The following is a 24,542-nucleotide window of genomic DNA, read 5'->3' as shown; positions in this document are numbered from 1 at the left end:
AGACTAGTGTACGATGTGCACCATAGCATTGGTACTAAAAATATCTTTACTAGCTAAAAGAAAAATTAAGAATTCTATAGCAGTTGAAGAGTATTTCAAGTGCTTCAAATGACCCACTCCAGATTATTTGCACAGTCCTCAAATCTGTGATTCTCAGAAAGTCATACAGTCAGTGGAAAAAAGAAGCCCAACCTGAACATATTTTGTATTACTTACTACTTTCCCTAAAACAGATCACTATTTCACATAAAAGAAAGAAAATATTTAGACTCTCTGCAGTCCAACTGATTTGCAAGTAAACTGCTGTATTTGTGCCTCCTATTAAAAAAAAAAACCAAACACACAAAACCATTATGACAGTGACAGTTAAGTGTTCTGCATCAAATATAAGGGATTGATATCGCTCAATCAGAAACGTCTCCAGTAAGTGAAAGCATAGACTTGGTAGTAGGTAGTACTTAATGAAATATTTGTCATTTTTTAAATTATTACTTTAAGCAAAATCAATTGCTCTAAGAATATTATTGATCCATTAGGTTGATCCACTATAATAAGCTGACATTGCATCTAATAAGCTGTTATCAATTGGGTATCTCCTGATCAACATTTTGAAAAGAAGAAATGTGGTGACAGGAGCTTGATCTAAACGTTATTTTAAGTAAATAGCTGACTGAGGCTCCTGTGTTAGCAGGAGTACAGAGTGAAAAACCTGTTTATTTTTTCTGAAGTGTATTTCCACTGGAAAAAGACTTTTTGCTTTCTATTGCCCAAACTTCCTTATTTAAACTCGGGTTTACACAGTATTATCTACAAGTTTTGGAGCAGCATACTTGGAAACGTGCAGCTCTCTGGCAGCTTACAGGCAGAAGGAAACACCCCTTCCTGACCATAAAAGGGCTGAGTGCATGTTCTCAAGCGGAAAATGTGCAGGACCTTATTTACAAATGTATAAATACATGCCATTCCTTTGCGCTCACAGGCACGGCTGAAAGCCAGCCAGAAAAGGAAGTACCAGCAACTCAATCTGAGATTTCCACTACATTTCCCCTCGCATGGGATCACCCTGGCCTACGTTTTCATAGAAGTCCGATTATTTTAGTGAATAAAACCACATAGGTCTCCAAATCAAGAAAAATATGGGAGGGAGGGGTTCATAAGCATTTTTTTCAGTTAGTGCAACAAACATCTATTTCTTCTCTTTCCTTTCCCCAGCACCCGCAGCCCCTCCTAAGACAGATATGGCAGACTGAGGGGGGAAAGAAGCCCAACTGTTCAGCCTTGGAGTCAGAATCAACCATGGAACACCTCACAGCAAGCACCTTCCTCTCTGAAAGGTTCCCAAAGGCAGGACCTGCTGGCAGGCAGCCACTGACCCCATCCTTGGGAATATCAGCCATGCTCCCCACTAGGATCTGGGCTTGCCTGGCTGCAGGAGCTCTGCCAATAGACTTGCCCAATGCTAGTGAAGGCAAAGAGATGCTTTCAGCAGAGCGTGTGTTAGGCTGTGCATGACTGTGGACTTCATCCCTCCTCTAGGAATCCATAAAATAACAAACAAGTGCCCTCACAAAAGACAGCCTACCAGCTGAATTGTGGGTTATCTTTAAACATAGAAGGCAATCCTGAAAAACATTTCTTGTAAGTCATCCCAAATAAGAACATGCTTACGAAGTAACTTCCTGGTGTGAATTTAAAGCTCAGCTTTCAATTCTACAGTCTAAACATAACAATGCTATATCATGAAGTCCAGAAGATCAGAATTGAAGAAAACACAACAACAAAACAGAAAACAAGTAGCTGTTGCTATCTGGTGCTTATCTTGTTCCCTCTCCCTGAAGTGGTTAACGGGGATTATCCACTAAGTGTCATTTATCATACACATTAAGATCAGAACTTCAGAGCACAAGACATCAGATGCACAGCTTCTCTCTTTAATACACTTACCTAATAGCAAATATTTTTGTTTTGGTTGCAATGAAAAACACATACCTAAGGGCAGAATGGCTTCCAAACACTGATTCCAGAGAAACCAAAGAGATACATTCTGGTATATACCTCGTGCTCTGAAGGGTCTGCTTCTCTACATTTAAAAATGAAGAAGAAATCCTAGAAAATTTTATTAAAGGAGTGGCAGGGGGCAGTAATTCACTATCACACACAAGCTAGACAGAAGACATGGCATTCCCCATTAAACTCTGGAAAACTTTCTTACGTGTGTAAGACAAGTAGGAAAGAGGACAAGGGAAAACAGCAGAAGAGAAGTACCTCCTTTGTGAGATGTAAATTCCATTGCCTCTATCAAGGAACCCACCTACTTCCTCACTAGGGAGCTGAAATAGTCAGCAAGGATGATTTATTGTCTTTACAATATTAAGACAAACATCTCTATATCTTATGCAAAAGAAAGTTTGCTACACCTATGTGTTAGCAAATGGGTCACAGTTCACATGTCACTTCCAGGTTTCCCTTAGAAAGCTGTGTTAGAAAGCACTGAAAATGGCTCTTCAGAAAAATTCAGCCACTAGCTCTGTTCCTTGAGCTGATAAGGTAGAAGAAAGTCTCTGCAGCTCTTACAAAGAGGCTTCAATAGAGGAGTAGATTCTGGTTCTGATGGTATACTAGCCAAAGGAAAAAAAGTCTACGGGAAGAAAAGCAAAGCCAAAACAAACAGACCGCTTCTTGACATAGCAGCTTAGTGCTTAAGAAAGAATGCTAAAGAGCATTTGCTTCTCATTTTTACAGTCACCACCTGAATACCAACATCTCTTAACAACATTAACAATGCTGTACTTGAAACAGAACATGGAAAAAGCTCGCTGCAGTGAAATTTATGGCTCTGTACCACTGAGGTTCCCAGCATTCCCAGGTCTGAGTACAGCACAAAGAACTTTCTCAGCATTGTTCCCACGTGCAGAGCTTCAGCAACAGGATTATACAACACATACCTGTTACAATTGGAAGGATGATAGAGGAGTGTAACAGCAAAGGGACTAGCAAGGATAAGATGGCATTTCAAAGGAAAAATAAAGGTGCTCACCCATCTCCAAAGATCTAGGCTAACAGGAAAGATACCACAAGGGAAGGAACTCTGGTTGGAGATCCTTCCCCAGTGGCAGTCAACCCCCGAAATGGGGTCTAAAAGAGGCGTAAGTCAGGCTTCACACCTTCTGGTCCCACAGCTGAATTGCCTTCACCTGAGCTCCCAGGGCTGACTGGGTCCTTTCCTCAGGTGCTCAATCAGTGGTTCAGGCTGTGACTCAACATTTCCCATACACTCCACCCCTTCACAGTGTGAACCAGTGACTGAACTGACTGAACGGTGAACCTTCCTGATACAAAGATCCAAAGCACCTCAATGCTTGTACAATTGCCTGTTGTGATGCAGGTTGATGTAGTATAAGATGATAGTTGATTTGCAATTGAAGAACCTGCAGAACCTGATGGGGGTTCTGAACAGAACTCTGGTGTTGCCACAGGACCCAGCCAAAGCCATCATGAGTTACATGGGCATCCAATATAGCTGGGAAGGTAGGATCAAATACACCCAATGCCTGGTCTTGTTTAACTGCCAGTTTGACCTGTTGGAAAGCCTCGTGTTCCATTCTCCCCCAGTCCCACAGTTGCCCCTTTTTCATGAATCTGTATAATGGTCTCAGCAGCTGCACTAAATGTGGTATAAAGGAACACCAACACCCCAACATACCTAAGAACTCCTGCAGCTGTTTTGGTGTTGTAGGGGCTGGGAATGCTTGAACCTTATCTGTTACAGCACTGGGCAGTACTTTGGTCTTTCCTGACCAAACTGCCCCCAGGAATTTCACAGGCAGGCCCGGACCTTGCACCTTCTGAGGATTTATAGCCCATGCTCTTTTTGCAGATAGGTAGTTAATGAATCTGCTGCCTGTCCTACTGCCTCCAGTGAATCAGTCAATGGGAGATCATCAATACAGTGATAGAAACTAACATTATCAGGTTTTTCCCAATTAGCCAGGTCACACACCACTAGATGATGTCATTATGTTGGTGCATGCACGTACCCCTATGACAGGGCCTGAAAGGTCCACTGCCTGCCTCCCCATGTAAACACAAACTGGTCTTGCAGTTTCAGCAATTGGAATACTGAAGAATGCATTTGTCAAATCTAAGACACAGTGGTAGGTTTTTATCTCAGTGAGTCCATTAAGGAGGCAATATGGGGTATGGCAGCATGAACAGGCAGCATGACCTTATTTAATTCTCTAATAATCTACTGTCATTCTCCATGTTCCATTTGACTTTCACACTGGCCATACAGGGGAATTATACGGACTCTGTGCAAGTCTTAATAATCCCAACATTTTCTAATTCCTGCAGAGTTCTTGATATTTCATCTTGCCCCCCCGGGAGTCTATAATGCTTCACATTAGTGGTCCGGTGTGGTTCTGGCAGACGAATAGGCTCATGCTTCACATAGCCTCTCAATATTGCCTGCACGGCTCAGACACTAACGCACCTCTGTCAGAGTTTGAACAATCCCATAGTTATCTGGAGAGCCAGACCCCATAAAATGTCAATGCCAAGATGTATTCTGGGACTGGGGGCAATAGACAGTTTATACTCCTGGGGCAGAAGACACCTAATTTCAATCATGTTTGGGTGACAGGAATGGTCTGTCCCACAAAACCACCAATCATTACTCTTTCTCCTTGAAATTTAGTTGGATCACCGTAGACAACTGAAGTTTCCGTGCCTGTGTCCACCAATGCCATAACTCATTGTACATTTTTCCAGGACCGAAACATTGTTAGTTCGACATAGGGCCTCTGGTCCTGTCTGGAGGCCCTAGGTACAGGGGAACTAACATCCCCTGTCACACCATAAACCATCCTAGTGCCAGGTCTTTTTCTTCAGGTGGCTCGGGCATCATATCTCAAGTCACCTGAGGAGGCTTTTTCCTTCTATTAGGGACTATAAAGTCCTCTAAATTCCAAGTTCTTGTTGGTACTTGTCAAATTATTCATACTCCTGATCTTTTGGCAATATTTTGAAATTTCTGATCATCTTGTAGTTGTTTCCAAAATTGAAGTAAAATACAATTAGGCTGCTGATCAATCTTGGCAAAGGCCACCCCAGCCCGTATTAGATCATTAAACATTTGATTCCAGGACACCAGTATGGGGCCTGACTGGAGTGCCCAGGGGCAGCTTTTCTGGTTTTAATAACTGGGAGAACCTCGGCTCCTTCTACCACCCTAATAATAATTGTTCTTAGGTGCTCTGTTTCCCCCAGATCAGCTACCAGCTGGGCAGCCTTTTGGACAATGGCCTCAGAGGTCAATAGGGGCTTCAGTATTGAAACTAAGGTTCCATAAAGGTGGGAAGGAGCCTGTTGTAAAATCCCTTCCCACAACATTGAGACAGCACCAATTCACAACATTTAGGAGCACTGATAGCCTCACACCGACCACTTAAACTTTTTTTTCTGCAAATGATGATTCCAGGGGTTACAGGACTGTTTACAAACAGAAGCTATTCAAGCTCCCCTTCCTTCTCTTGTTAGCCCATCCATCCATAAATACACATCTGATCGTTTCTGAAAGAAATCTTTTTGGCAGGTGCAAGACGCCAACCTTTCTCACCAAAAATCAACACTGTCTGGATCACACCCTTTTCCTTCCAGGCTCAGTTTATTTAAACACAACATTATTTACTTTTTTTTTTTTTAAAAAAAAAAAAAAAAAAAAAAAAAGCAAGTCTCCAAGTCTCACGCAAAACACAACAAAAGAAAAACGCCATCAAGAACGAGAAGCAGAATTAATTAAAGCTAAAGCTTTGGGGGATTTTTTTTGTTTTGTTTTTATTTATTTATTTATTTTTAAGAGCCTTAAAATGGTTCCCCTTGAATTTATTTTTCTTCATTTTCCTTCTCCCAGCATCTTACCACAGGAATGCACTTGTTTTCCACAACTCCCTCTTTAACCAAACCACCCACTGACTTTTATGGTCATTTGCTGCATCACAACTGGGAGACAGCTTGCAATCCCAAATGAAGTCAGGCTCAAAATGGCCCTTCTTTTGAGAGATCAGAAATGAAGAACAATCTTCTAGAAGTTCTTGTTACTTTCACATAAGCAAATATAGTTTTAAAACATAATATAGAGAGTTAGACCAAGTGTCCTCCTATTTATCTAGAAACTCTGGTGTGCAGCAGCTCTCAGTGCTCACTGTGGAAAAAAAAACCAAAAACAAGTAGTGTTTGGACCAAAATTTTTCAAGTAAATAGTTTACCCTCTCATAGAGCTTCCCTGCAGCCCTACAAATTGCCATTACAATCCACAAAAACTGCCTCCCCATTATTTATGAATATAGACACTCCACTGTAACCAATGCTCTTGAAAGGGGGCATAACATTGTGTTTCTGATATTTCATAATTGTTCAGTGTTTTATTTTGTTGGTTTTTTTTTTTTTTTTTTTTTTTACAAAATATGTACATTTGCAACAACAGTTCTCTAAGCAGAGCTCCTCATCCCTTGCAAGTCATTAACAGTTAAAGGAAGGAAAGAAGTCTTGGTGAGAACCTTGTTTCTTCTTAGAACTGTTTCAGGAAATACTAAATTACTCTTTTTTCTTAAGTGCCAGGAATAACAAGAAGACAAAACATGGTTACACTAAATCTACTTTTTCACCAAGGTATCATTGTTTGTTGTCTCTTACTGCCCCAAGTGGCAATGTAAGCATGTGCCAATAAAGATGACCCACAATTTTCAGATAGAGAAATATTTTTCTGTTGACATACTTTTTAAATTTTTATTCCCCCCCCCCCCCAGTACTTGGATCCTGATTTTTAAAGCTTATCATTTGCTCTAAACAATGAAAACCATTGGGATGAAGCTGTCTCTTTAAACTGCTCTTAAAAGACAAGCAATTCAAAAGGCCACGTCCAACATTTTGATTTTGGTGCACAAAGAGACAATGGAGGAAAAAATGAAAATTGCTCACGTTGAGAATCTAACCAGCTTAAGAGTCTGCCTCTTTTTCTGTGCTTCACCAGACTTATAAACACATTACATGACAGCAAGTCTCAGCATAAACAGTAAGAGACAAAAGTATTGGTTTCTCTCTACTTCCTGGATAAGAACTCTCTGATTAACATCAAGTGAAAGAAAACGGCACAGGATTCATTTCTTCCTCTAAGAAATCTCCACTCAAGTTGATCATTATGGACTAATAACTACAATGCCCATGTCACAGAATCACAGAAACACCAAGGTTGGAAAAGACCTACAAGATCACCCAGTCCAACCATCCACCCATCACCAATAGCTCTCGCTAAACCATGTCCCTCAACATGAAATCCAAACATTCCTTGAACACCTCCTGGGTCGGTGACTCCACCACCTCCCTGGGCAGCCCATTCCAGTGCCTGACACTCTTTCAGAGAAGTAGTATTTCCTGATGTCCAGTCTGAATCTCCCCTAAGGTGGCTTGAAGCCATTCCCTCTAGTTCTATCACTGTTACACAAGAGAAGAGGCCGACCCCCAGCTCACTACAACCTCCCTTCAGGTAGTTATAGAGAGCAATGAGGTCTCCCCTGAGCCTCCTCCAGACTGAACATTCCCAGCTCCTTCAGCCGCTCCTCATCAGCCCTGTGCTCCAGACCCCTCACCAGCTTTGTTGCCCTTTGAACCTGCTCCGGGGCCTCAATGTCTTGCAGTGAGGGGCCCAAAACTCACTCGAGGTGCAGCCTCACCAGAGCTGAGTACAGGGAGACAATCACTGCCCTGCTCCTGCTGGCAACACCATTCCTGATGCAAGCCAGGATGCCATTGGTCTTCTTGCCCACCTGGGCTTTTATGTCTTGCCAACATAGAGCAGCCTCAGGAGACCATTGGAAGCTTGTGTACCAAAAGTTCAGCAAGACCTATCTGTTCAAAGAGCTACAGTCCCACAAGGAACAGTGTCTCAAAAAGAGTTCTCAGCTTCCCATGCCATAGAAAAATAAGCTAAGCCAGTATTTTTCACTCTACATGAAAACTAGATTGTAGTCTTTACTGTTTTCAGCTTCATCTCCTTATGGTGAAAAATTTCCCAATTCTCCTTTTCAGTACCCTTACTAATGTACTAATCAGGTGATAGGTCTAATAGACTTGTAAAGTAAAAGTTATTCATGCACAACGTTAGGAAAAAATGTTCAACCACATTTGGGAATCAACATTCAGCCTTCTACTTCTAACAAAAGGGATAGATAGATAGAAAGACAGATTCTAATGCACTGTAAATTTTTTTTTTATCCAACAGATAGCTTTCAACACTGATTTCCACATCTGTCTGTCTCAATTTTCAGCATATACTGCTTCTCTGTGCTATAATGCATCCAGCAATGCTCAGCTATCCTGCAAACTACAGAAGAGACCGTTCTCTTCAGATAAGAAAGCAATTCATATCCTGTAACTGAATTTTATAGCTAGACAGGAACAACCACCGTGGCAAACATGCATACAATTGCTGAGCTTATTTAATTTCATGTTTTATGAATGTAATCAGAAGTCTGAAAAAGAAGTCACCTTGCTAGATGTTTCCTTTTTCCAGGCTTTGATTAATGACAGTGGATTTATCTTGCAGATGTGCATCTCCTAGTAATGAGAAGCAATTTCTTCCCAAGTTCAGGGCAACTCCTTATACACTGAGGAAACTTCTTGGGTGCGTCAATGAAAAGCTCCTCATTATATCTTTGTATCTTTGACACCTACCCAAAGTGCTGTCATTAGACAAGTATAGGGGAGTAGAGGTAGTCAATACACTGTTAGTCTTTGTAGTTAAGTGAGGAGAAAGTCCAATAAACTACTACTGCATAGGATAGAGTGCACTACATTAAACAGCACTGTTAATGCTGCCTTCATATTAATGATTTGACTAAAGTGGGGATGGAAGAAAATTAAATGCAATCATTAATTACTTTACCAAATCTTTGTAAAGTGGACTTCAAAGCAATGAATATTCTGAAAGCAAAGATGGAAAGGAGATAATGTAACTGAAAAATCGGTGTGACTAAACTGTGACTAACATCTAACACCAATGTACTGTTGTGTATGACATTGTATTGCCAACATAAGTCTGTAGATACACACATACAAAGAAAGGTGCTCTGACTTATAAGACCATTCATTAAAAGAACAACTGTCTTCTGAGACCCTATAGAGAGGCAGGAGTACAGGGTTCAGAGATAAATAGCTACTCTATTCCACGTTCAGTACCAACATCTGGGTGCAGATGCAAATTCCAGAACAAAATGGCATGAACCAGGCGCAGCACACAGATGAGATGGTATATCTTTGTGTCTCTGCAGGTCATACTGGCCACATCCAAACTACAGGCTGCGTATGGATCCACAGATTCAACAGCCTCTGCTGCCTGGAATTAAATAGATGTAAGAACAGCTGACATGTAGAAGACCAGGAAAGAATCCTTTCTTCCATAATACTGGAAAATGAGAGTGAAATAGAAACACTATTTGTCGTTACTTAGCATTACTTGATCTTCACCTACACATACATACAAGCCTACTATTTAGCCCATAAACAACTTCATTTATTGTTTTGAGGATCTGTTTAATATAATGTTAAACCACTTTTAATACAGTCTAAATAGTTTCAGATCCAGTATTTTCACTGCTTGTCTAAGTCAACCAAAAACAAGAGATGGCTGCTTTTAAAACTGCAAGGAATATGTTATTTTCTGAAATTCAAATGCTGAACGTAAAGATTAATAAACACTTCCCGAAAGTGAAAAAAAGCTGAACAAGTCAATTTAACCTGAGAATATTACCTCAATTAAAAGAACAAAAACAAACAAACATTAAGCACCCACATACATAAAAATGTCAGAACAAACCACATACAAGTGCACATAACTATAAATTCAAGTAATTAAAGACCATCCATTAAGCAACTGCTGCTAGGAATGAATGCTTTGCTGTTGCCATTTTCCATAAGAAAACTGAACACCTACGGCGAAACATTTACAACACTTTCTAATGAATCAGAATCAGTAACAAGATAAGGGATTTTCTGTGTTTGCTTAAAATACCAAGCAAGAGAAATCAGCTTTATGCATGGCCATTATTCCAGCCCTGACCCAGTACTTTCAGTGGTAGCATTTTAGACTCAAGGAGAAGCTATAGATCCTGTAAAACTATTGGTTGGCATTAGACATGCCACAGCCACAGCATCAGTTTCTTTAAGGCAAAAGAACTCAAGCCAGGTCGAATTTTGGCAATGCAGTTATGTAAAAAGCAGTTACACTGCAGAAACACATCACAGCTCTTTCACTTGGTATCATTACACAGCACTTCAAGCTTGATTAGTGGGACAAAGCAGTTCTATGATTCTTACCAATAAAGCAAGCACAAGGTTTAAAAATGTGAAGTAGAAATATAAACACAACAACACAAAACCATCTTTCCAGCTGCAAGCAGCAAGTTTGCAAAGCAGACAAATAATGAAATAAGAGAGCTTTCTTTACTTTTATACTCCAGAGTCCCAAAGTGTGCCACGCTCGATGTACTAGGTGAGATTGCAAGTAACCACAGTGCTTTCTCTCAAGAAGAAAATGAACTTAAAACCCCTTTTCCAGCCCTGGTTAAATTCATTTCAGAACAGCCACTTTCCCACCCCCACACTGCTTCTTGCAGATACTGAAAATCAGTTATAAAGTAGCAATCTCCAGTTAAAAAATAAATAAATCAACAAAATTAAATAAAAGTGGCCATTCCAACAACTCGTAACAGTCATCACATGGTCAGCAGACCAAAGGAGGTGATCCTGTCCCTCTACTCTACACTGGTGAGATCTCACCTGGACTCTTTGTCCAGATGTGGGTCTCTGACTAAATGAGTTGGGTGTCTTGGTAATAAGGGATGTTGAAAAGGTGGAGAATCTGAATGCCTTCTTTGCATGAGTTTTTAATGCTTAGACTAGCCTTCAGTAATCCCAGACCCTGGAATTAGAAGAAGGAGTCTGGGTAAATTAAGACTTTTCCTTTGGTCAAGGTGGATCTTGTCATCTAGGAAAAATCAATGCACACAAATCCATGGGCCCTGACGGGATGCACCCACGTGTGCTGAGAGAACTGGCAGAGGCGACTGCTGAATTGTTCTCTATCATCTTTGAAAGGTCTTGGTAAGTTGGAAAGGTGACTGAAGATTGGAGGATATCCAGTGTTGTTCTAGTCTTCAAAAAAGGCAAGAAGGAGGATCTGGGAAACTATAGGACAGTCAGCCTCACTTCTGTCCCTGGAAAGGTGATGGAATAGCTTGTTCTAGATGCCATCTCCAAGAAATTGGAAGAGAAGAAGGTTATAATGAGTAGCCAGCATGGGTTCACCAGGAGGAGTTCATGCACTACCAACCTCCTATGATGTCATCATCACAGATGTCTAGCCTTCTACGATGCCATCACTGACTGGGACTGATGATAAAAAGCTGAGAGGTTTGGCTGACAGACCTGAAGGCTGTGCTGCCATTCAACAAGACCTGGGCAGATTGAAGAGCTGGGCAGGGAGGAACCTGATGAGGTTTAACAAGAGTAAGCGTAGAGTCTTGCACGTGGGGAGGAATAACTGCATGCATCTATACAGGTTAGGAGAGGAGACCTGCTGGAGAGGAGCTCTGCAGAGAAGGACCTAATGGACAAGAGGTTGGCCACGAGCCAGAAATGTGCCCTTGTGGCCAAAAAGGCCAATGATACCCTGGGGTGCATTAAAAACAGCATGGCCAGCTGGTTGAGGGAAGTGATTCTCCCCCTCTACTCTGCCCTGGTGAGGCCACACTTAGACTACTGCATCCAATTCTGGGCTGCTCCATTCGAAAATGACAAGGATCTCCTAGGAAAAGGCCACAAAGATGATTAAAGGCCTGGTGCATTTTCCATGTGAGGAAAGGCTGAGTAATCTGGGTCTGTTCAGCCAGGGAAGAGAAGACTGAGATGGAATCTGACAAATGTTTATAAATATCTAAAAGAAGGCGGGAGGCAAATAGATGAGACCAGGCTCTAATAGGTGATGCATAGCAATGGGATAAAGAATAACAGCCTAAAACTTGAACATAGAAAGTACCATACTAACACGCAAAAGAACTTCTTTATGGGGGTGGGTGACAAAGCACTGGAACAGGTTGCCCAGAGAGGCTGTGGAGTCGTCTTTGATGGAGATATTCAAGACTATCTGGACAGCTACCTGTGTGACCTATTGTAGGGAACCTGCTTTAGCAGTGGGGTTGGACTCAATGATCTCTTGAGGTCCCTTCCAACCCCTGCAGTTCTGTAATGGCGCAAGAAGCATGAATCTGTTGGAGTGTGTCCAGAGGAGGGCCACAAAAATATCCAAGGGAAGAAGCACCTTCCCTGCAACAGCCGACTGAGACAGCTGGGGCTATTCAATTTGGAGCAGAGAAGGCTATATGCAGACCTGAGAGTGGCCTTTCAGTATCTGAAGGGGAGCTATAAGAAGAAAGTGGAGAGACTCTTTAGCAGGGTTCGTTGTTGTGATAGGACAAGGGGAAATGGCTTCAAACTAAAAGAGGAGAGACTTTGATTGGATATAAGGGAGAAGTTTTTTTACAATAAGGGTGGTAAAGCACTGGAACAAGTCCAGAGAGTAGATGCCCCATCTCTGGAGACATTCAAGGTCTGACTGGACAAGGCTCTGAGCACCTGAGCTGTAGGCGCCCCTGTTCATTGCAGAGCAGTTGGACTTAAATGGCCTTTCTAACTCAAAAGAGTCTATGATTTTAATCCATTAAGGAACTTATGAGCATAAGTGAAAAGATGTACTGTTCTCCAAAATATTCAGATCCTTAGCACTAACAATATCACTCATCACAAATTCAGTCTCCACAAGAAGTAACTACAAGGCTGAATCAGCACTTCAAGCAAATACTTTGTGAATTCCTATATCAGCACATATCACAGGAAAAACAGAGACTGATTAGTAGAAGTTTTTAGAGAAATTAGAGTTGCAGATCCTAAGCTGAATATAGATGTGCCATGCTCCCAGGGGTCAGGCATAAATTGTATGCAATGCTGATGTACATAAAAATACACACCTTCATTACATTTGAAAGGACCGGCAGGTGAGAACAACACAGAATCAGAAGAGCTGAAAATCACTTCACTGAGAGTTATTTCATATTTCAAGAGCACATGTGTATTCTTATAAAACACACATTTGTGTATTCTTACAAAGCAGCCAAAGGCTACTAGCTATCAATCCTTCTAAACACAGAACAGATTGTATTATCTGGTGACAGATCTGACTGATTTTAATATTTGGAGAGAAACTTCACAAATGATGGGCTGGAGGGATGAGTAGGAGACATTCCTTCTAGTAGATGGATTTTAAAATAAATGTGCAACTCTAGAGAGGTTGGAATGATGAAAGTATCTAGCAAAGAGATGAATCAGGAAGATACCCAGTGAGGGAGTCAGTGGACTTTCCCATAATCATCAAACATGGGATGGAAACAAACAAGTTAGAATGGCAACGTGTGATGCTGAAAACTACCTTCCTTTTTCCCCTCCTAAGGGAAATATCTGAAGGAGACAGAAGGAATACGTCCACTTACCACAGAGACTGAAAGGCTATTTTTGTGGATGAGACTTACACTAGAAATAAGAGTACAGCTATTCCTGTAAGTTGTTAAAGACTAGGTAGTAAATGCTAGTGAAAAAAATCATGATTTTTTATTATTATTTTCTTGCAATCTTCCTGCAAAACAAAGAAAAGACCACATCCAACAAGAACCCTGCATAATTTTAAGTATTAGTCTTTAGGTAAGGTCAGATATAGCAGTTTCTCTTTGTAAGTAGAATTACTCTACTACTAGAATCTAGTAGTAGAGTACTACTAGTAGAATCACTCTACTCTAGACAAGTAATCTCCTTGTCTAGAAATCAGGTTTATTTTGAAGTCATTGCTTGTTAGCTCTCAGTTACAAGGCTTTACTTCACTTTCAGGTCTACCATAATAATAAGCAAGAGACATATTTACAGGTATGAATCTCCTTGCATAACATCAGACACCCTATACAGTAAGACACTTGAAGCCTTGAGATATATTTTTGAGAGGTAGTCTATTGTAACGTTTTTGAAGTACAAAGTGCCAATAATATGAACACTGTGAACACGAGTGTTTTACAATCTACACTGCACCATGAAACATTCATCTGATTCACCTTGTAAAGGACTATATAAATACAAAATGTCCAAGGAAGTTAATTTTACAGTCAGATTATTTTGGACTGTATACATACACAGGTAGCTTCATATACGTACAGTCAATTGCAACTAATGCCAAACTTTAGCAAGGTTGTTTTCATTCTGAAATTATTTTCTCCTTTTAGTCCATGAAGAATTGCAAGTAGCTGAAGTTACATTGGCAACAGTGGAGCTGAGCAGCCACATCTCATGACAAAGAAGGCAGCTGCAGTAGCTGACACCAACACCTCCTCACCAAACTCACAAAGTTCTCCCTATGTAAGCTCACATTTACACTGACGTATATAAGTAATTGTAGATAGCACTTTATTACACCAAAAAAAAAAAAAAAAAAAAAAAAAAAGCTATTTATCCTCTTTTGCATTCCACTTTCTGAAAGAATAATGAGATGAGTCATAAGGGTTTTCAGTTGATGTGCCACAGGTATGACTCTCAATGCTTAAATTTGGTCCAACATAAGTTTCCGTAACAGAGTTTTAACTTGGATCAGAGTTGCTGCTGTTCCATACAAAGCTATTAATACGAATAGAACACACAGCCAAAACGGTTGCTTTGTAATTAGTTCAGGCATGTTTAAATCCAGAAGAGAAACTGTTTTAATTTATCTCCCCCTGGAACACTACAAAGTTCCACTACAGCTTTACAGTGTAACCACGCGTATCGAGAAAGGGCCTTCATTTACCTAGAAAAAAGATCGAATTATGCTATTGAATTGTTCTTCTATTTCTCCGCTCCACTCTGAATGCACTGAAATGTTTGAAAACACTGTTCCTGAGAATGTGCCATCTATAGTGTCAAAGACATTTTGGCAGAAAAAGAAAGTCTTGTTGAGGGCAAAATTCAGTCAAGACGACTGTAAAACTTAATCCACACCTTCGAATTTGGACTGAATATCCATCACTTAAACATCTTGTAAATGACCCAATTTGTTTACATGGCCCTGTAGATTTTTAATGGCTTTTCCATAAAGAGGTTATTGCATCCATCCCTTTTATTTTGTTTGAGAGCATTTGAATAAGCCCCAGAACCACAAGCAAGTGAAACAGACTCTCTGCAGATGGAAGTGGCCTCATATAATTCACCACTACCGGTAGAAGAGTCAGAACAACACTTTCTGTTTGGAAATACCTTCACACACAGCAGAAGAATTTCCTGTGCCATATGTCTTCTTAAAATGTTCAACTATTGTATAAAAAGAGCTCTGATTTCCTGTCTGTCAGAGGAAGAACACGAAACCACTTGGACTTGAGCTCCCCGTTGCTTTCAATGAATGTGAAGGCACTCAGATGGTTACACAGTGAGGTACACCAAGGCAAGGAGATCAAACAATAATAGCAGTAGTCCAACCATAAGTAAATAACCCAAACTTATCAGTTGTTCTACCTGCTATCATGCCCTGGTTCATCCAACGCAGCTCCACAAATAGAGTTTAACAAAAAGACTGGACAACTGCATTTTCTGGAAAAGACCATAGCCAAAGACTCAAATCAGCAATATTACTCTTTATTTCACAAAGTAGAAGCTCTTCCAGCAAACTCATTTCCCCTCACTTAATGGTGTTTCAAACAAATGATACTTAAAAAGCAACAGAGAGATTAAAAAGACCAGACTGACATGGACGGCATGGCAGGAGTGTCTCCAAGTACTATTTATTAATATTTTTTTTTTTTTTACTCTTCAAATAAAACATTCCCTGCTATTTTACACCAGGACTTCTCTTTGACACAGATCTAGGGCTTTGCTGATAAGTGCCAAACCAAATTAATTCTCTAAAAGTGTGTTGCCACTAGAAAAAAACAAAACCAAGGTAAGTTGTTACCGGTTGCTACTCCCTTCCAACTCTCTCATTCTCATCAGTGTAAAAGGAGGCATCTATATGGTAACACTTGAACATTTTCCTATTTCATGAGCAAAGCTTTTCCTGCTTGTAATAGACATAAGAGGATAATTCATATTCTCTTATCCCAGCTCCAAATACTTGCATATGAAAACATTCAGCCTGGAAAAGAGAAGGATCTGTGGAGACCTGAGTGTGGCCTTTCAGTATCTGAAGGAGGGCTATATGAAGGAAGGGGACATTCTTTATCAGGATTCATTGCTGTGATAGGGCAAGGGGAAATGGTTTCAAGCTAAAAGAGAGGAGATGTAGATTGGATACAAGGAAAAGAGTTTTTAAGAGTAGTGAAGCAGTGGAACAGGTTGCCCAGAGAGGTGGTGACTGCTCCATCCCTGGAGACATCCAACATCAGGCCAAATGGGGCTCTGAGCAACTCCATCTAGCTGTGGGTGCCCCTGTTTATTGCAAGGGGGTTGGACTAGATGGCCTTTAAAGTCCCTTACACCTCAAAAGATTCTATGATTCCATGACTAGAGAACAAGTGGCACCCAACATACCAAAAGACTTTCAAATCTTTAAGGTTGGAAAAGATCACTAGGTTTATCTAGTCCAACTGCCAAACCATCACCACTAAAACTAGCACCTAGCTGCCACATCCCTTGAAAACCTCCGAGATGGTAACTTCACTACTTCCCTGGGCTGCCTGTTCCAATGCCTTACCACTTTTTCTGAAAAACAAAACAAAACAAAAAAGCCTTCTTGCATTGCATTTTATTGCAGTGTTGAAGAACTTCTCTAATTTGTCATAATCACAAGTCAAAAGAGGATGTGGTGTACTTCTTCACTTTCCAGGAAAAGAGCTTTAAAGTGTTTCAAAACAAGTGTTGGATTAAACAGAAATATATTAATCTTAGCACAAATTGCATCACTATCATGTTTCCTTTTAGATGACACGTTCATATTTTGTTCTTCCTTTTCTTCTCAAAACAAATGAGATTTCTGCCACCCAGCAGTAGTTAGACTGTACCAGCAGTTGTTAATTCAGCTGAACTCAGCAGAAGCAGCATTGCTGCTTTGAAGTAGGTTCTTTTGTCAGAGATAATCTTGCAGTCACATTAATGCACTTAATAAAAGCACTGACATTGTCACCTCCAAGAATTGGATGACCTGCATCCAATCAACAGCATCAACATACTTCAAGTGTTGAAGCAAGCCCAAGTTAAATGATCTTCACCAGTAGTTTCATATCATGATTCTGTCCTTATCCATGGATTAGCTCCAAGCTCCTTTGAAGATGCACAAACAGGGAAATCCTCTAGATGATTATGATGGGACGTGTAAGGCCAGGCACTACCTAAGGAGAAGACAGAAGCCATTTCTGTCCTTCTGACACTGCTGAATTCCACCTGCTCCCACCAAGTCTTCCTGAGACTGGTCTGAGATAAACAAGTCTTCAATTCCAGCTTGTCACTTTTCTTTTTTTTTGCTTAAATGACATAATCCTTCCCTTTCCAAAAGATTTAAGAAATACATTACAGAGTGATCTATGATCAGATCTTTAATATTAAGGGTTTCTACTCAAAAGCATAAAAAAGAAATTACTTAAAGAAAATGAAGAGCTATCAAAACATTGGCAAATTACCTATGCTGCAGGAATGACAGAAGTCTAATGAAGACTATGGTTTTCTAGAATTTGCTTCAGCAACTTTATTCATCACTGTTCGTTGATCCTTCCTTCTCCTCCCTTCAGCACTGGTGAGGCCAGATCTCTGTGTAGTGGGGGTGCCAGAATTGGACAAGAAAGATCTTGGAAAGCCACCAAGATGATAGAGGGTTCAGAGCACTTGTCCTGTGAGAGGCTGAGAGAGCTGGGGCTGCTCAGCCTGGAGAAGAAGGGGCTCAGGGGGATCTCATCCACATGTACCAAATACCCAAAGGGAGGTTGCAAAGGCAACGGAAACAGATTCTTTTCAGCACAAAATGGAAAAGATCACCATAAATAAGCATAAACACTTATCATATCTTCCCTAAAATAGTCAAGGAAGAATAATTTAGTTTCTCCTACCAGCTCACGCTGCAATTAAATCCAACCTAAACTAACAATGCCACTAAGCAAATGCACTCAGGCCACTAGAGTTAAGTCATTCTCATTAAATGCTCCACCAAAAGCTCCCTCAGACACTGTTGAAACTACAGAAACAAGCTGAAGGTATTATTATAGAAAAATAGTATAGAAAAGTATAATGAGAAGTACACAGAACATTAACAGAAAGAAGAAACAAGTAAGCCATCCAAGCAACCAAATTCAGTATGCAAGAGATTGAGTTTTGCTCCCCCAAAGGAAACTGAGGTGCCTTTCTTTTGACTCCTTGTTACAGTATGGAAAAATGGTAAGAAATACATCAGTCATAAGAAAACTGACAAAGCCATCTATATCTGAAGATCCATTCAAGCATAATCTGTTTTCCAGCATAACAAAGTATTGTCAAAATTAAATCCGTGTAAATAAATGGGACCCATCACTACATTCACCACTTGCTACTAGTTCCATCTCCAGAAAATAGTTGTATAAACATCTTTGATCCTTCAGATGAGTATTTACTCAGTTGAGATGAAAACACTGAAGATACGATTCCCCCCCCACCCCCCCAAGAAAATCACAAACTCCTTTAATGTTAAACAGAGTTCACAAATAAATCTTTTCTTAAGGAAAACCTGACCATCACAGAGGTCCAGCAAAAAATGACATAGCTGTAAGTCATTTCAAATGGAGCTATACCAGCCTTGCAAGGCCCATCACACTGAGCTCCTAGGAGCTAGTAGCCAAAGGTTGTGTTCTAAGAATACCTAATTCACAAATACAAAGAAGTACTTTCCCTAGGAAATTACCACCTAAAATGTCCCCCTATAGAAACAGGGGTTCTTAAATACTCTCCCATTTCACAAATAAACCCAATTGAGTCCAACTGCAATTCTGACATTAACGCTCATTTAGCAATTAAAAAAAACCCTCCACTTATTAAAAGGAAAGTCCGTAAGCAACTGCTTACCTTCTGCAACACAAGCAGTCCCACTGATTTAACAATTGGTCATAGACATATGCAGTATCACCTTGACCCACCAGCTGCATCATCCACACACAGAGCGGAGTAACACTGTAATCCACGCTGCATCAGAACTACTTGGCCACGCAGCAGTTTCACAAGTAGACAGAGTTTTTATTCGTAGATTGCGTGAGTGAAAAAGCTCTCTCTCTGCTGACCAACGATTATTTGGCACACGAACAGCAATATCTCATTCTCCAACTCCAGGCAGCTTTTAACCTGCCTCTAGCTAAAAGCTATACAATCTTTAAGTTGCAGCAGAGTGTAAAAACCGCTCTAATTAAACCAAGTAAGAACTGGTTTGACCAGTGTTGCTGATCCCCCAAATAATTAAAATCAGGGAAGAAAAAAATCAGGAGTTGGTACTTAGTTGCACTTAAGCTTGTAGTCATTTTTGAGAAAAGTTTTGCAACTGAACAACTAGAGAACAGATTTCAAGTAAACAACATCAAGGACCTGGATTGTTTTAAGTATAAACTACCAGAGAATACAGTTCCACAGCACTGAAATCTCCTGGATTCGCACTTACTATAAGAGGCACTGACTGTACCTCACAGCATGCCAAATCGCACTGCAAACCAGTTGAAGCCTGACCCAAGGCAGCTGCACTTCGGCTGCATGTGAAGAGAATTCATCTTATGCTGTCACATATTCTTAGGTCCACTTACACAAGTTCTGTTTGCACGATCCACCTCTCACACCTCTCTGCTGGATCCCTGCCATTGTACGGTGCCCTGCATTAACAAGCACTACTATGGAAAACCGACCCCACAGCAGGTTTTGAGCTAACAAAGTTGAAGCAGAACAATGGCATCTGGGCATCCTGCTGCAATCATACAGATTGCGCAGGCTATGGCACAAAAGTACCAGATTTTTGTCTATTAGTGCCAAGCTCCTTTTCCTCACAAAGTGGTGCCCTAAATTCTCCAGATGTCAGGTAAGCCAGGAAGGAGCAGAGGGAGCAATTTCTCCTCTCACACAGAGCAGATAATTTCCTGTACTGTGCACAGAGTCTGATTGGCTTCCTGTCAGAGCAGTGGGTCCCGGGGTCTTTTGATCACTTTCCTCCAGCCCTCCACAACTGCTCTGATTAGAGATTGATCCCCGCGCCGCGCTTTGATCAGCAGTGCTGGCAGCCCGCAGGTGCCATACATCATCACATTAGCGGGCCACAGCAGTGTGCATCTCTCATGCTGTGCTCGCCAGCACTTTATGGATCCTGCCAGCACACAGAACGCTTGCTGAGCTCCCCATCTTTTCTTTCTATTAGAGAGATGACGTAGAATTCTTTTATCAGGGGAGTCCCAAGTTCAAAGCCGACTAAATCACGTTAGTCTTCAAGCTGCATTTTTGCCCTATTTCATTACAGCACGCAGGAGTTTGAGAGCTCCCAGCTTCTCCTTTTGTGCCGCTCTGTGCTCAGGCATAGAGCTCGTTCTAGCTGACGCGCAAAGGACTTTTTTTCCCCCTTTTTCCCTCCTTACGTGAAGCACCACGGTTTCTGTAAGCACATGCTAACGGCCCAAACTTCAGATACCGTGCACCACGCGTGGTTTCATGCAGCACATAATGCATCAGCTTGCAAAACACTTTTAAAAAAATGACTTCGCAACAGCAGATCAAGAGGAAAGGCGCTTAGAAATCTGAATAATTTAAATCACATGGAGTTCAGAGGCTAAGCAAATTACACACCCCGGAGCCGCCCGCGCTGAATGAAAGGAGCCTTTCTCCAGCCCCGCGCAGCCCCGGCCCAGGGGGACTCCCGTCTGAGAGTTCTCCAAACACTTCAGGTACACATGAAAGTTGAAAGTAATTCCCTCTTCCTCCGCGGGATCAGCCTTCTTCCAGCCCGCCCCGCACACCCCTCACCCACGCACGGCCCCGGCTCCCCCCCCGGCGGCCCCTCTGCGCGGGGGGCTCCGCGCCCGCCCCGCCGTTACCGTTCTGTTCCTTAGCGCCGGGGAAGGCGAACTTGCTGCCGAGGTCGGACTCCGCGACGGCCCCGTGCCTCCGTCCGGCCAGGGCGGATGTCAGCAGGAGCAGCCCGAGGAGGAGCATTGGGCCGGCGGGGCGAGGGGCTGCGGCGGAGCAGGCGCTGGCGGAGCGGCACCGAGGCCCGGGCGTCTCTCAGCGCCGCCAGGGGAGCAGGCAGCACTGAGCCTGCTCTGGCAGCGGAGAATTGCAGGGTAGTTTCCACATAATCCCATCCAAAACTTTTTCCTAGAGCCCTTGTCTGCTTCTTCAGCTTTTGTTTTTCTTGGGGCTTTTTTTTTTTTTCTTTAAAAAAAAAAAAAAAAAAAAAAAAAAAAAAAGGATCAAAGCAGGATCTGGACTCAGACCAGCTTCTCGAGGACTAAACAATCCGGGCCGTGCCGGGCGGGGGCCGGGATTGCTGCTGCAGGCGCGGGGCCGCCGGGGGCGTGCGGGCGGCCGGTGCCGCGGAGCAGCGCGCACCTGTCAGCCAGCCGGCCGCCCGCGGCGGGGCGGGACGGCCGCGCAGCGCAGCGCTCCGCACCGACGCCTTCCGCGGCTCTCGGAGCGCCCCGCCGCCGGGAGGGGCGCAGGGCAAGCGGCGGCAGGACAAGCAGCCGGCAGGGCAAGCAGCCGGCAGAGGCGAGCGCCGCGGCCCCGGGAGTCTCCGCCAGGCGCCCGTCCTCTCGCCGGAGCCGCGCAGCCCGCTCGCCCCCTCCGCGACTCTTTCCCAAAGCTCCTTTCCCAAGAGCCCTCTCCCTAAACTCCTCCCTTCTGTCTCCCCCCGCTTTAAACTCGCCCGCGTCCTCCTCGCTTCCCACCTTCGCCCGCCCCCGGCCCGCAGCCCGGGCAGCCCGTTACGGCGCAGGGGGAGGACGAGCCCCCGATCGGCAACGGGATCGCGGCGCCCCGCGGCGGCCCCCGCCGCTGCCCCGCTCGGCTGCCGGCACAACAGGTGCCGCGGTGGGGCTCGGGGAGGCCTCGGACCCAGCGGGCTCCTGAGCTCGGTCCTTGGGGCGAGGCGCCGTGCTGACTTACCGGCTGTGCTTCGAGAGGTGGTCGGCAGGCGTTTGGGTTGGTGATAGGAGATCGATGCTCTCCTTGGATGCTGCGAAATGAAGCGCCAAGGGAACGCTCCGGATGCGGGTTGTTTTTCTTCTGACTGAAGTTGGTGTTGGAGTGACCTTGAAACGAAGTGCTCGGCATGCACATCGATCGGCTGAGTTGCCGCCGTGTGGTGCTTGGCAGCTCTGTCCTGTGCTGAAGCAGGACAGGGTGGTGTTAGGTGTGGGGGAGCTTTCTTTTTGCTTTGGAAGTCAGAAGTGAACGTGGTGAGGTGCACCCCCCCACACACTGATTTATTAAGCACCATTAAAACATGCCGTGCTCAAACTTCTCTGCTTGAGCTGATGACCTTTCTGGTTTGTTTGGATGTGGTTTGAGCTACAGCTACGTGATGGGTGGGGTAACAACAAAGAGGCTCACGGGCAGGGCAGCAGGAGCAGTGGGAAAGATGCACCTTTTCTCTCAGCTGAGAAGTTTGAGCAGTGTTCTTTAATAGTAACTCCAGCCCCCGTAGCTTTGAGGGAGCTTGGGGAGATCTGTGTAGCCGTGGGTCCACACTGTGTCAAAGGCACAGGAGGGAGAGACTCAGTCTGCCCTCCTGGAGACTTGAGTACATGCTATATAAATGCCTCATCCTTTGACCCAGCTCTTTCCATTATATAACTGAGCTATTTCTTTGCCTCAGCCAAAGTAACCCTTGAGATAGTGATAAACATCCCCTCTGTTCCTAATAAGTGACATATTTCTAGTAGCAACTGAAAGCTGTCCAGCCAAGCTGGGCTGCGTCCTGAAAGGCAGACTTGGAGCATTCCATAAATAGCAACCCTTCCCTTACAGAGGGTGAAAAAAGTCACTGCACGGAGCAGACTGTGCAGTTATTTTTATTATTGCTGTCATTATAAATAGTTTTTTTTTTTTTTTTTTTTTTTTTTGCTTCCATTGTTGTTATTTTAAATTTGAAAGAAAAATATAAAGTGCTGCTTTCCAGGTCTTGTAACAGTACTTCTCGTAATCAAGCGAATGAAGTATTGCTTGGTAACTTAACCTTCATTTCCTGATGGTTTTGTTTTGTTTGTTTCTTGTATTTCAGGGGATTGAGAACAAGTTTCCTCTGAAAAATGTGGCCCTAATGTCTCAATCTGCACACATGAACACAACATTTTTCATAGCTTTGGAAGCTTTAGGCCGTGTCAGACTAGCATGTCATCTGCCATCCTGGCTCTGGCATTTCAAAGGAAAATGCAAAAACTCCTATAATGGGTGAATATGAAATAACACTGAAGAAGCATCTTTTTGTTTTAAACCTCCTGTAATTAAAGATCAGGGTATATGTTTGGTCATTAAGACCCTGCATCTTTTTCAAAATGCTCGTGTTGTTAATCTCATCCGAAACGCTGTGTGATGATCCTTATAAATGTCCAGTCTTTCCTGAAATTCACACTGATCGTCTGTCATCAGCTACTTATGCTTATTGTAATTTTTTTTTTGACTTTCCAGTTTCATTGAATGCATTTATTTGTTTCAATTATGGAAGTGAGTAAATAGAAATAATTTCACTTCTCCGTTTATTTTCTGTGTTAAAGACTTATCCTTTTTCAGCTAGGCTTTTTTTTTTTTTACTCTATTTTCCATCTGACTCCCTCTGTATTTCCATGCTTTTCAGAGTCCTATCTTGTTTTATTACATTGTAGTTGGGTAGGACAATCAGAAAACAATATTCCAAGTGAAGGCCTAATCTTAATATGTGCAGTTGCAACAGAATATTTTATTATATGCAGTATTCCTTATGCACACTTTTGTCTTTTTATTGGATCTACTTGTGCAATAATCTGCAGAAGCACTGTCAGACTCTCTGAATGGCTGGATAATTATCCCAAACCAACAGCTGTATACTTTGGGTCGTTCCATGTCAGCTCACAGGACATCACATTGCCAGTACTGAGTTCCACAGAGGGCCGCAGTACCACCCCATCCAAGAGTTACAGTGACTCCAGCACCCAGTAAAAACATCTGGATTTCATTACGAGTCGTCATGCTTCCCTTTGGTGCTTGCTTTCTTTTCTTCATCTACAATAAACGCTTTATACAAATCTTTCAATCCTTGACTTTTCTCCATACTGAGAATTACACTTCAGTCTTGGATATTTGTATCATGGTTGGTTATGATGCTACACCTCATCTGACACCACTTAGCTTACACTGTGGAGTCTTTTTCATTGTGCACTGGGGACTTACCTCAATTTTCAAATGTTTTATAATACGTTCCATAAAATTGTATACTGTGTATTTTTAAATTTAAAAAATGCGACAGCTCT

The 24,542-nt window shown here is 42.5% G+C and overlaps 1 protein-coding gene across 1 annotated transcript in view; it reads right to left on the bottom strand.

The window, feature by feature from the left end:
- PDGFC (platelet derived growth factor C) overlaps window positions 1–21,249 on the bottom strand; it is a gene marked incomplete at both ends in the record, with an annotated part of 112,921 nt that extends 91,672 nt beyond the window's left edge. The window contains one exon of the mRNA XM_079534511.1: window positions 21,132–21,249. Within this exon, the coding sequence (XP_079390637.1) occupies window positions 21,132–21,249 (118 nt within the window). The remainder of the gene's footprint in view (window positions 1–21,131) is intronic.
- Between the last annotated feature and the right edge of the window lie 3,293 nt (window positions 21,250–24,542).

Source organism: Tetrao urogallus (assembly GCF_951394365.1).
Source record: "Tetrao urogallus genome assembly, chromosome: 4".
Taxonomy (NCBI): domain Eukaryota; kingdom Metazoa; phylum Chordata; class Aves; order Galliformes; family Phasianidae; genus Tetrao; species Tetrao urogallus.
The sequence above is the reverse complement of the archived record's forward strand: the minus strand, read 5'-3'. Positions and strand labels throughout refer to the sequence as shown.